This window comes from Microplitis demolitor, chromosome 8, assembly GCF_026212275.2.
Source record: "Microplitis demolitor isolate Queensland-Clemson2020A chromosome 8, iyMicDemo2.1a, whole genome shotgun sequence".
Lineage (NCBI taxonomy): Eukaryota > Metazoa > Arthropoda > Insecta > Hymenoptera > Braconidae > Microplitis > Microplitis demolitor.
Genome location: NC_068552.1, coordinates 2135971 through 2150116, shown reverse-complemented (window position 1 = coordinate 2150116; position 14146 = coordinate 2135971). Strand labels below are relative to the sequence as shown.

The window sequence follows — 14146 nt, the reverse complement described above, 5'->3', positions numbered from 1 at the left end:
TTCCGTTTTATTTGGATATAACAATAAATAAAAATGTCACAATATAATATATAACATCGATATTAATTTATGGCAATCAAAATAAATTTTTGCACTGATAAATCGCCACATTTGTTTTTTTTTTTTTTTTTTTTTTTTATATATAAAATTTAAAAACAAGAATATTTTGATGACCGCAATAAATGTGAGTACAAATTTTTATTATTCAGGTTTAGACCCAATAAATCGGTGAAATTAATTCAAATATTTGTTTTTGATAACACTTTAGTATAATCAATATGTTTCAAGTTGTTTTTTTATGGCGGATTTTAAAAAAATAAAATATATCACAGTCATCAGAAATAAGCATTTAAATTAATTTTGAAAACTATAAAATATTTTTTTATAAGATATCCGATGAAAAAAGAGTTTATATAATTGTATACAGTTATATATGAATTATATACAATTGGATAGAGGTGATGCATAATTATATAAAATTTTTATATAATTATATAGAATTATATGCATTCGTATATAATTCTATATAAAAAAGCAAAAAAGAATAAAATCATATACAATTGTACATATCTGTATACAATTATATAGAATTGTATATAATTATATACAAATATATATATATATATAAATATATATATAGAATTGTATATAATTATATATGATCTATACGAAAACAGTATGTGATTATATACAAATATATATAATTGTATAAAGTTATATAAAATTGTATATAATTATATATAATCTATATGAATACAGTATGTAATTACATACAAATGTATATATTTATGTAGAATTGTATATAATTATATATGATCTATACGAAAACGGTATGTGATTATATACAAATATATATAATTGTATAAAGTTATATAAAATTGTATATAATTATATATAATCTATATGAATACAGTATGTAATTACATACAAATGTATATATTTATGTAGAATTGTATATAATTATATATGATCTATACGAATACAGTATGTGATTATATACAAATGTATATAATTATATGAAATTATATAGAATTGTATATTATTATATATAATCTATATGAATACAGTATGTAATTTTATACAAACGTATATAAATACATAAATATATATGAAATGTCAAGTTTCTGAAATCGATCAGAATACAGCTTTTTTAAGAGCTTGAAATAAAAATAGCAATAACTAGAAAGTTATGCAGAATTTTGAAAAACTTTATGAGAGATAACTTGTAGAGAATAAAATTTTCTATAAAAAAGGTCCTATGACATTTTGTGATAACTCTGATAGATTCACTGGAAAATGAAAATATCTCGAAATTTACTAGAAATTTGAGTTCAAGCGTCAATAACTTTTGAACATAAATTTATCAAAAAATATTGAGACTTTTTTTGTAGAGCCTTTAATTACCTACAAAAATATACCCTGAGCTTATCTATTCAATGATCCATTACCAAGGTTTAAAAATCCAAACTTAAAATTTTTTTTTCTGTTATTTTAATGGGAAATCAAAAATCAAAAATCGCGAAAAGGCTTAATATTAATATTTAGAGTTCAAGCTTAATCACAATGTTTTTCTCATTATCGTGAACGATATTTTCACGGTAATTAAAAAAAAAATTAGCTTTTTTTTGGCCCACCCTAATATATATGTATCTATAATTATAATTAAACATAATATTAGCAAGAGATTTAGGTTAATAAACCATAATGTAGCTAAATAAAATCAACTTATTTATATAATCTAAACTTAACTGACTGTATATATACATATACATATATATATAATTATTTATTAAAGTGACTTTACTTGTTCTTCAGTCTAGTAATTTATTGTTGTCAATGTTAAGTAACCAAATAAAATTAATATAACTTATCCTCGCGGCCAAGGGCACTATTGTTATGTATATAATATATATATATATATATAAATAATGAATATATTCAAAAGTAATATGATATTTAATAATATATTTATTTTTATCTGCACGCAATTTTATACTAGATATTATTAATAAAAAAAAAAAAAAAAAGAATTAATTGCATGCCAATTGAAAATATTAAAATTCTCATAATAAATTTTCTTTATATTTAAATTACTGAAGAATTTAAAAAACGATAATTAATTAAAAGTGAATGTAGATAAGAAAATGAGGTAGTAGAAGACTATAAATTAAATATTGACTTGTGAATATAATAAATGAGTGTGTGTTAAGAGATAAGGATGTAGCATGACCTTCGTTTTACATAAACATAGCTAAGTATTGAATTTTATGTCTATGCAATTGTTGAGAGACATGTCTGTGGTTACAATACACACTATTATGTATTATACATTATTATTATTACATTACGCTAATGCACTACAATAGCCAAGTACTGTAGAGTTAATTCAAATGGTCAATCCACCGATTGATAACTTTGACTGGTTATACTCGTAAATTAATAACAATTCAATAGTCGACCTTCACTCTTTACTTTTTGCTTTGTTATTCATATTTTTTTTTTTTTTTTTTTTTTTTTTTTATTTTATATATATATTATGTTTCAATAACTTGAAGTTTGAGTTTCATAGATAAAACACAAGAAATAATATTTTATTATCAGTGTGATAATTTAATTAAACAAATTTATATGCATATATATACATATTTATAAAAAAATAAATATAAGTATTGACCCGGATAAAAAAAAAAACTTGATTTTGGTGTAATTTTGAAAATTGGAAAAAAAGCAAGACAAACTTCAAGCTAAGTTTGTTCTTTTTTCCAATAAATGGAAAACATATTTTAAGATGTATAAACACGTTTGGTTTTAACTAAGTTGTCTTACTGAGGGGAGGGGGCAAAATGGGGCCCTAAGGAAAATAATTATATCATTAATTTTTTCAACACGTTTACTTCTTTTTAGACCCTTGATACTTTTTTTCACTTCATTATGCTGCGATGATTAAGATTGAAAAATCGAAAATTAGGGGCAGAGTGGGCGCCACAAAAAAATTCGGATTTTATATTAAAACGACGGAGAAGACAGCGACTAAAGGAAAGGGAGAAGGAAAAAGCAAATCAAAACAATCGGTGGATGATACTGTTTGTATTTTTTGTGGCAAATTATACTCGGAATCTTTAAAGCCATGGATTCAAGGTGGCCAATGTAAAAATTGGGCCCATGATTCATGTGCCGTTCACAACAAAGTTGTGCAAAGCTACATGTGTGATATTTGCAAATAACTATAAAGCAATTGTATTTTATTAATATAAAAAATCATTTTAATAGTATGCTGCGGTATAACCCTAAAACGTAATTTTGTTCTCTTGAACTTTCTTAATAAATTATATTTAATGAACAGTTTTGGTGGTCTATTTTAGCCCTCATTACATAAGAAATTTCGATAAGCTTATCCTTCCGAATTTATTGTATAGAAAATTTTATGGCGCCCACTTTGCCCTACAACTGATTTACCGTAATTAAGTCAAATCCAAGTCAACTTGACTTTAATTTGATTTACTCGTCTAAAATTTAAATCAAACCCGTCAACGTTGTCATAGATTTGACTCCGTTGACTTAAATTTGAGTCAAATCCAAGTCAACATGACTTTAATATGACACTCGACGTAAATTTTTAAGTTTTTCCTTACTAGGGGAGAGTGGGGTAAAATGGGCTGACATATATATTACATATAAGCCCTCATTTTTTAAGGGGCTCACCCCCCCCCCTTTCCCTACAAAAAAAATTTTGTTCAAATATTTCAAAATTAAAATCAAATGAGAATCTTATCAGAACCAATTGCAAATTAGTTAAAAAAACTATAAATATTCTATTTGCTTTTTTTATAGTAAAAATTAAGTAAATTACGTACAGGTGTTACCACGAGCCCAATGTTGAGCCTGTGTACCCTGGATTATCGCCGTCACCGACATCATAGGTTTCTCTTTCTTCATCATCTTGATGCTCAACCGGTTTTACTTTTGTAACGAGTATCGTATATTTATATTTATACTTTTATTATTATTAATCTTAACAATTCACTCTGTTACAATGCAAATCCACAACTTCCGGAAATTTGAACCACAATTTTCAAAAAAACATATTTTGATTCAAACTACCACTCACTTTATACTCCCGTATTATTTATATAAATTAAACGTAATAATTTGGTTGCAATTTTGGTTTCGTTCACTCAATCACATAACGCGAATCTTTGGTACTCTGTAATTATAAATTCAAATTTCTCCGTAATTTCGTACCTTTAAAAAAATTGTAATTTTATATTTTTATCTCGTTTTTTTTTTTGATAAAAAAAATAGATACGCGCAAAATAAAAATAACAATGATGATAAAATTTAAAATATTTTATTAAATGATTAATCCCACAAATACTGATAACTTATCCAACTGGATTAGACAACACAACGACCGATCCCAGTGGAATAAAAAATAAAATCAAGAGTTGACATTGATACTAATTTAACAGCTGTAAGTTCAAGGTCAAGTGCTCCGTTTGAAACTAATCTCGTCTCACTCGAGTACGATGAATTCGTTGATAACGCGAACTGTCTGACAACACGCGAGATAATAAATATATATTTATATACACATTTATCTATATATTAACATGTATCAACATATATACATATATATAGATATATATTTTTATATATATATATATGTAAAAAAATTTATATCATATATCCTAACTCAATGTCGTATCGTAACGTTCTGCTAAAATCCGGAGACAGTTCATTCGACCTCGATGCTACAGAGCGCGCGAGACAACTGCGCAAAAGTCGAGACGCATCGTCTGAATTTGGCAGTGAATAAAACATGCAGACTTAACATTCACTTTCAAAATAATATCATCATTAAATTAAAAAAAAAAAAAAAAAAAAAAAAAAATCGACAAATTTTTTTATTTGAATTTTTAAATTTCAAATTTCGCGCGTAATTAATCAGCGAAATTAGGAATGATTTTTTTTTTCGAGCAAAAAAAAAATTTTTTTTTTCAAATTAATGAATTATTTAAACGAGATAAAAATAATTAAAAATGTAAACAGCATTAAAATAATTAACGCGACGTCAATTGCTTACCGACAAATAGAAGACCGAGTGAGTACACGTAATACGCGACGTGTTAAAGGCAACTGAGCGATCGGCGGGACACCGCACATGTACATGAGCAAGAGCAGTAAAAATGTATAGACGATGGAGATAGAGTGTAAGAGAGGATAACAAAAAAATTGTTTAAAAAAAAAGAGAACGAGAATGGACGAGAGAGTTGGCGAGATAAAGACCGAGTTTGAGATCTGCAGGCTTACAATGTTGATGGAAAAAAAATAAAGAAAATGGATAGAGGGGATGAATATCGCGATAAAAAAAGAGAGAGAAAAAGGGAAGGATGCAAGCTCGGGTGGGGCGAGCTTATTTCGCGGGCGCGCGCGCGCAAATACGAGTCAAGTTCTAGTGCATGCAATTCTCGTCACACTCATATCAACATAACACTTCTATACATGACATTATACATTACACTACACTATTCACTATCTAACCTACTACACTATTTACTGGTACTGGTGTAGTGTAGTCTAGTGAAACGGGAGAACTCGCTCTACTGATGACGGCCTTCGCGATCAAGGTCACCACTGAGATGACACGGAAACTGGGTACTGATACAGTTAATTTATTATTTTTATTACTGCTTTTTTAAATAATTTAATATTTTCGCTGGTGCATTTTTTGCAGATTTAGATGGAGGAGGGGTACGGTGGGGGTACCAAAATTTTTTTAAGAAAATTTTTTTTTGAGAATGTTTTTGAAACATTCAAAATTTTTTAAATGTCATTGAACATGGAAAAGACAGAATATTAAAAATTAATAAATAATAGTAAAAAGTGGAATCTGTTATCAATAATTACTATTATATACTTAATACAATGTAATTTACTAATTTTTGTAGATTCCGAAAAACTAGCAATTATTTCAAAAAGTAAGAAATTATTACTTTTAGGTAGAATACGTGACTTATGAGTAAAAGTTTATTAATTTATGGCATAATCAATTAAAAAGTAATGATTAGTCAAATTAAGAATTGCTGTTTTAGATACTGATTTTTCCGGCCGAATATTGCAAAAGTTACAAACTTTTATTTTATAAATTCGATATCACTGATCAATCATTAGCTTAAAATATCATTTATTCATCATTAAAAATTAATTTACAATATACATAAATCGAATAAGTGGTAAATAATAAAATGAAAAATTAGTATACTAGATACTGATTTTGTTGCTCATAAAAATACCGAAAATTTTTAACTCTTATTTTATAAATTCTATCCCATTGGCTAATAATTAATATAAAATGTTATTTATTCGTTATTATAAATTAATTTATTATATACATATATCGAATAAGTGGTAAAGAATAAAATGAAAAATTCGTATACTAGATCTTTATATATTAATATGTATGTTTACTAATTTTTCGGTTCCTCATTTTTAAAATTTTTCTGTTTATTTGAATAGTAATAACTTGATACCAATTTATCGATTCTTTTTCATATTAATTTTAATATACGAAATTACAAATTTTGCTCTTCTGTGTATCAAATTTGAATATAAATAGTAGCCATTTTGTAATATATATATAATGATCCTGGTTTGATATTAGTATCGAATATACTAATTTTAAGTCTAAATAAACTACAAACTATTAAAATTTTGAGCATCATTTTTTTCCATGAACATTTTGAATTTTTTTTTGTTAAACTTTTTCAAAAATTGAAAATGTCATTAAAAAAAATGTTTATGACTTGTTTTATGATAAAAACCATGAAATTTTTTTTTCTACATGGAAAAGGTACAATTTTAATAGGAAAAACTATTTTCGACCTCAAAAGTACAAAAACTGTAGCTCAGTGTAATTATTAATAAATATTGTGAGAATTATGGTGTAAGCTATGATTTTCGTACTTTTGAATTCAAAAAGATTGTTTTTACTCTCTTAACATGTACTAATGAATATTCACTAATTTTAAGTGCAAATCGAACCATTAATTTCAAAAATTAGTTTTGTTGGCACTCAAAATTAGTGAATATTCTATTATTTCACTTATTTATGTTTAGAGAACACTATTAAATACTATTAAGTAATTTTTCAAGTATTACTTTTTCCATGTAGAGAAAAATGGCCTGACCGAGTGATATATCACTGTACATAATATGTGAGAAGTATGAAAATTAATGGTGCTATTTTGTATGTTATGACTGTATATGCTCCATATATGGTCATATGTAGTTCGTTTTCCGAGTGACTAATTAGTATGCCATAATTACATAAAAATTCCAATCTACTAAAATGGTGAAAAGATATATTATTTAATTTTGATGCATTGAAGAAAAAAATAAATATGAATAATAATAGTATATTTCTGGTTTGATAAATCTTATCATTAAATATATGTTTTTAATAACATTAATTCAATAGTCGTATTTAATCACTTATATCGAAGACTTTATATTTTTTACTCTCGAAATTTTGAAATATTTCGAAGTTCTATTTTGAGTTGCATAAAATTTTTCTGTTCTATAATTTCATCAAATAAAAAAAAATTGTAATATGCCCGAAAATAAGCCAATTCAATTATCAATTGTCAGCCAAATATCGGCCAATTTTAAGTCTATTCAATAAGAATACAAATCTTTCGGCGTGTTTTCGACCTCTTTTAATAAAATTTTATGGTTTCAGTGTGATTTTGGTCAAATTTCATCTTTTCGGTGTGTTCAGCTAAAGAATTTAACCCAAGATTTAATTTAATCCTTCATCAATAGAAACGATTCAAAACGATTAGAAGTGATTCAAAACAATTTGGAACGATTCAATATTAATACTATATAAATATATATTAATCATTGAATACATCGTTTTGCTTAATCAGGGACATCCAAAAAATTTTTTCCACCTTTTTAATATGTTACCCATCTGAGTCCCCTAAAAAATACTATTTTCCTTAAGTGGCCCGTTTTGCCCCCCCTCCCTTTACCCTATACATGACTGTTAGAAAACAATACAATATCAATGGTTGATTAAATGAATTTAAGAAATACAAATTAATTTATCCTTGAAAAAATTCAATTACTGATTAGCCCCCTAAAAAATACTATTTTCCTTAAGTGGCCCGTTTTGCCCCCCCCTCCCTTTACCCTATACATGACTGTTAGAAAACAATACAATATCAATGGTTGATTAAATGAATTTAAGAAATACAAATTAATTTATCCTTGAAAAAATTCAATTACTGATTAGCAGGCGATAAAAAAAATTTTAATAATAAACAATTTCATACACTTGTAATTGGCTACAGATAAAAAATATTTATTTAATTTAAATATAAATTGTTTACATTTTACGTTTTTCTTATTTTAGATCAGAGAATAAAACAAACGATTTTATGTTTTTCAAAAATATTGTTTTTATGTACTGCGTTATCAGACACTTTTTTATTTTTATTCGAAGCTAAAAGTTTTATTGGACAATATAACATTAATTTACTCGCAATCTTCACTGATAACTTAAAATAAATTAATGACTTAATTTCCAATAAAATTTTTATTTAACACGTGATAGATATGAATTATATTAGAAATTAATAGATTTATTATGTTTTTATAATTGGGCTATTAAATATCACTTATGCTGCAAAACCCAAGTTTCGTAATAAAACAATCAAAAATACTAACAACCGGTATGAAAATAACATATATGGTCAAAATATATGTACAAATATATAATAAATATCAGAAAATATATGTGGCCAATTTAACTAATTTTCAGATATTTTTTTTTTTATATTAAAAAATATAATATGCATCATATACAAGTCTGTATATATTTAGCATATATAAAATATATATGTCAATCATATACAACAAATATATTTTTATCATATATGAAAATATATTTCTTGTCATATACTAAAACTATCTTTTTATTATACATAAAAATATATATTTCTATCATGTACGAAAAATATATTCTGATCATATATAAAAACATATATGTATATTGTGTATGGAAAGAAAAAGTTTCTTATTAGTATGACCGACTCCAATTAAATTATATCTAAATTTTAATATACTTCTAAATTGCAGATAAAATTTTCAAAATTAGTTAATTTGATGTGAATATATGATATAACCATATCATATATACATACACCGAATAAAATATATGCTTAAATATAACAAAGAAAATATATGATGCCATATATAATATAAATTATATGCTACCATATATTTCATTTCATATAAAAATTTTATATTTTTTGAATATAAAAGGAAATATATCAATACGATATATTATGAGGTATATGTAAATGTATATATGGCTTAATATAAAAAATATATAAGTTACATATATGGAATACATATATTTACTACTGTTTATAATTTTATATTAAGTCGGCGAAAATCTCTATATGATTTTTTATAATATACAATATAATATATTTTTTTGTTGCAAACATATATGATTTTATATATTTTAACCATATATTGTTTTTCCATATATTTCTATATATACATATATACTATACAATATAATATATCATATATTTTTTTGTTGCAAACATATATGATTTTATATATTTTAACCATATATTGTTTTTCCATATATACATATATAATATACAATATAATATATCATATATTTTTTTGTTGCAAACATATATGATTTTATATATTTTAATCATATATTGTTTTTCTATATATTTCCATATTGTTTTTCCATATATTTCCATATATACATATATAATATACAATATAATATATCATATATTTTTTTGTTGCAAACATATATGATTTTATATATTTTAACCATATATTGTTTTTCTATATATTTCCATATTGTTTTTCCATATATTTCCATATATACATATATACTATACAATATAATATATCATATATTTTTTTGTTGCAAACATGTATGATTTTATATATTTTAACCATATATTGTTTTTCTATATATTTCCATATTGTTTTTCCATATATTTCCATATATACATATATAATATACAATATAATATATCATATATTTTTTTGTTGAAAACATATACGATTTAATATATTTTAACCATATATATGTTTTTCCATAAGAGAATAGCCGAAAAAAATGAATTTAATTTATTAAAAATGCAAGTTGTTGTCAAGGTCGCCGCATGTCAGCCTCAAAAATAGGAGTATGCTGAAAGATACATCCTTGAATAAATGTATCAAAACATCACCATAGATAAGTTTTTAAATTCTTAATATAGATTGTAAAAATAAATTATACATGTCGTTATTATTATTATTATTGTAAATATTTAAAATAGCGACTGATGCTAAATAGACATGATTATATATTCACATTTACATTTAGTTATTTCCTTTTTTTTTTTTTTTGTTATTTATTTTTAAAATAGATACGTGAGTGAAATGAGAAAAGGTTAACTGGACTCGACAATATTCCGTTTTAAATTCTTTGATCTTGACTCAGTAACTGGTTTCTCTCTCGTTCAGATCCCCACACAGTGAATGACGATAAAAATAAACAAATAAAACGTCAAGAATAAAAAAAAAGTAAAATGGATACAGTGAGAAAGTAAATTAAATAAATAAAAAAAAGTAACAAGGGCAGGAGAACGTTCAAATTGTCGAGAGTCGAGACTTTTATGGTTCCTGGTGTTTTATTCCTACGAATAAAATACATATCTTGCTTAACAACTTGCATTTCGGATGACTTTAAACAATGTCTTAATGTTCTCTTTCATGTAATCCTTAATTTTATTGCGCAATTGTAAGAAACATCTTCAATGTTTTTATTACGGTTACTAGCTATTTTGTTTTGTGTATTTAAATACAAATATTTATGATAGTAATCTCAATAAACTTAAAAAAACAGATTTAATGTGTAAAAAACGGTCGCACCAAATATGTGTCTCTTTAGATTTGCCAAAATAATTTTTACCGTAAAAAAGATAATTTAATTATTAAATATTTGAGAATTAATTGTAATTAGAATATTTTGAATAGAGAACCCTATTAACACAATTTTTATTGGCACGCAGAGAAATATAGTAAAAATTACCCAAAAATTTTAGACAACCGTGGGACAGCTCGAAATTCGTGAGAATGATACTATTTGTTTCAGTAATTTTTAATAAAATTTTATTTAAATATACTTCAGAATATAACTATTTTTCGGCAACACCTGATCTGAAAGTTCAATTTCTGAGCGCTGTAAGTCGCGTCGTAACCGCCAAATATACTCAACCCTATACATTATACTTAACCGCACTTGTGCGCTAAATAACCTATAATTTTACAATTTTAACCTTAGTATACTTAGGTAGTAATAAGATGTCACGACTAGTGACTTTATTTAGTTTTGCTCTCTATGGACGTATTCGGCGGAACTAAGTCTTTAGACACACTTACTATCTTTTAGTACACGAAGAGAAAATTATGGTAACTGTTCCTAGTATGTTTATGAAATATCATCCCATACCGTTATGGTAATGATTACTTGGGATTATGGGATATAGACCCATACTTTCTGGGAAAAGTTTCCATAAGTATGGGAACAATTCCTACCATTATGGTAACAGTTTCCATATCGCATGTGAAAGAATCATGGTAATGATAACCATACTCATAGGAATAGTTCCCATAAGCAAATAGTAACCGATCCTATAACCACATTGTAATGGTTCCTAAGTGTGTATGAGAATAAACACTATATATTATGGTAACTATTCCTATAATATTATGGTAAACATAACCATCATATTATGGTAAACATAACCATCATATTATGGTAATGGTTACCATAATATTATGGTAATCATTCCCATAATGTATGGAAATTATTACCATGATATTATGGTAACCGTTACCATAATAGTATGGTGACGATTACCATAATATTATGGGAATTATTACCATGATATCCTGGTAACCATTCCCATGATATTATGGTAACCATTCCCATACTATCATGGTAACCATTCTCATGATATTATGGTAACCTTTCCCATACTATTAAGGTAATAATTCCCATACATTATGGTAATCGTTACCATAATATTATAGTAATGGTTACAATAATATTATGGTAATGATTACCATAATATTATAGTAATGGTTACAATAATATTATGGTAATGATTACCATAATATTATAGTAATGGTTACAATAATATTATGGTAATGATTACCATAATGAATGGGAATTATTACCATAATATTATGGTAACCATTACCATAATATTATAGTAACCATTATCATAGTTACATGGTAACGATTACCATGATTCCATAGGAACTCTTCTGATACCATATAGGAATTATAACCATAATTATAGGAATGATCACCATAATATATATGGGTGCCGTTCCTAAAATCAACATATCAAAAAAATCGGTTACCATGCAGTATGGGAACCATTCCCATAATATATTGTAACTGTTACCATAATTTTCTCTCCGTGTACTTAGTAGTGTCATAACCTAATGTTTTATGTTCAGAACATGTTACGTGTGTTGACAATATTTAGGATTATTGTAATAAGTGAAATAAAAATTGTATGAAATAAATAATTTTATAAGGAATATTTTGATGGAGAAAATTTTTGATGACCCTTGTTTTTTAATTTTTATGAAACTAGATTTATTCACTTTTTTTTATGTAGTGTTCAATACAAAAACAAATTCACTTTTTATTTAGAATTTTTTTTGTTGTTTACTTTTTTCGAGTTTTATGCTGCAATGACGTGAAATACTAAGTAAAATTGCGACATAAGAAAACTTTCTGAGTGTAAACCCTACACTGTGAAAAATTCCTATTAAATTTTACTATGGGTGCATTGTAACCCCGGACCATAAGAAAACTGGTACAAAATTCACAAGTGTCCCATAGTAAACGTATGCGCATAGGTCCCAATCCTGTCATCTGCGCATACCGTTTACTATGGGACACTTGTAAATTTTGTACCAGTTTTCTTATGGTCCGGGATTACAATGCACCCACAGTAAAATTTGTTGGAAATTTTTCACAGTGTATCGTAGCATAAACTACTAAATTCTTTGTTCAAGGCTTAAAATCCAAATAATTTTTTTCCTTTCCTCAAGAAAATCTGGATTTCTTTTCCATATCCTAAAAAGTTTCTTGGCTTGAAAAAAATTTCTTAAAGCCAACTAATTTTTTTTTCTATGTAATATCATAAGATTTCGGTCTTTAATGATAAAGAATACAATAATTTATTTAAAGTATGGACCTAGTATCATTGTACGGAAGTTTTTATCGTTTTCCTTATAATAAAGTATTTTAAGAATTCAAGGTATCCTTTATCTTGTAAAGAGACATAGTAGCCTCCCGCATTATTTATAGGGCGTACACTTGGCGCGAGCTACTACCGTCTTTTTATGATCCTATTATAGATTAAAATTATTATTATTCCTATACGATAAGTAATAGATAACTTAAAGGTTCTGATATTAATTTTACAATACATTGATGCAATTATAGTACCGTGACCCTGAGAAAAATAGCAATACACTTGAGTGCGTACTCACGATGCATAAATATATATCTATGTATAGATATAAGTATACAATAAATTTATCTTGAGATATATAACATTACACGTAAATCATTATTCCGACAAAAAATAATGTCATATTAAAATATATAGTACATAAATATATATGCGATATAAATAAAATATGTCTTGATTTTAAATTTATCTAATAAATTGAATTGATATTAAATATAATTGTCAAGTTTTATTTAGACGTTAATATTTGAGTAAAAGTGCCGCTCTTTTTGTGGCCTAAACAATATGATGGAGTAAAAAAAGTAAAAGAAGTAGATGAGAATAAAAACAAAAAAAAGGTTTGCGTGCAGCTGGCAAAAATGGTTGAGTTTGAGGCATATTGCGTGTTGTTATTGTTATTATACAATATATATGTAAAGTTTAAATTTTAATTTTCTAAAGAATCGATCCAATCAACCGTTTTGTCTGACCAAATACCAAAGGGCTGTAACTTTTTTTAGCCCTTAGGTGCAGTCATCCACTTCCTCATGAACAGGACAGTTGCTGTTTTAAAAAAACCGTTT

The 14146-nt window shown here is 25.6% G+C and overlaps 1 protein-coding gene across 5 annotated transcripts in view; it reads right to left on the bottom strand.

Moving 5' to 3' along the window:
* The window catches only part of LOC103572998 (retinoic acid receptor RXR), a 46817-nt gene that overhangs the window by 21283 nt on the left and 11388 nt on the right, over nucleotides 1–14146 (bottom strand). For 3 of the 5 annotated variants that reach the window (XM_008551843.3, XM_053741461.1, XM_014441328.2), the window contains exons 1-2: nucleotides 5084–5148; nucleotides 3855–4204 (exon numbers count right to left, since the gene is read on the bottom strand). The exons of 1 other annotated variant lie outside the window; for it this stretch is intronic. In XM_008551843.3, the coding sequence (XP_008550065.1) occupies nucleotides 3855–3939 (85 nt within the window). In that variant the 5' untranslated portion in view covers nucleotides 3940–4204; nucleotides 5084–5148. Of the gene's footprint in view, nucleotides 1–3854; nucleotides 4243–5083; nucleotides 5149–14146 lie in introns of those variants that run through there. One more of the 5 variants, XM_008551844.3, reaches the window with a different exon arrangement.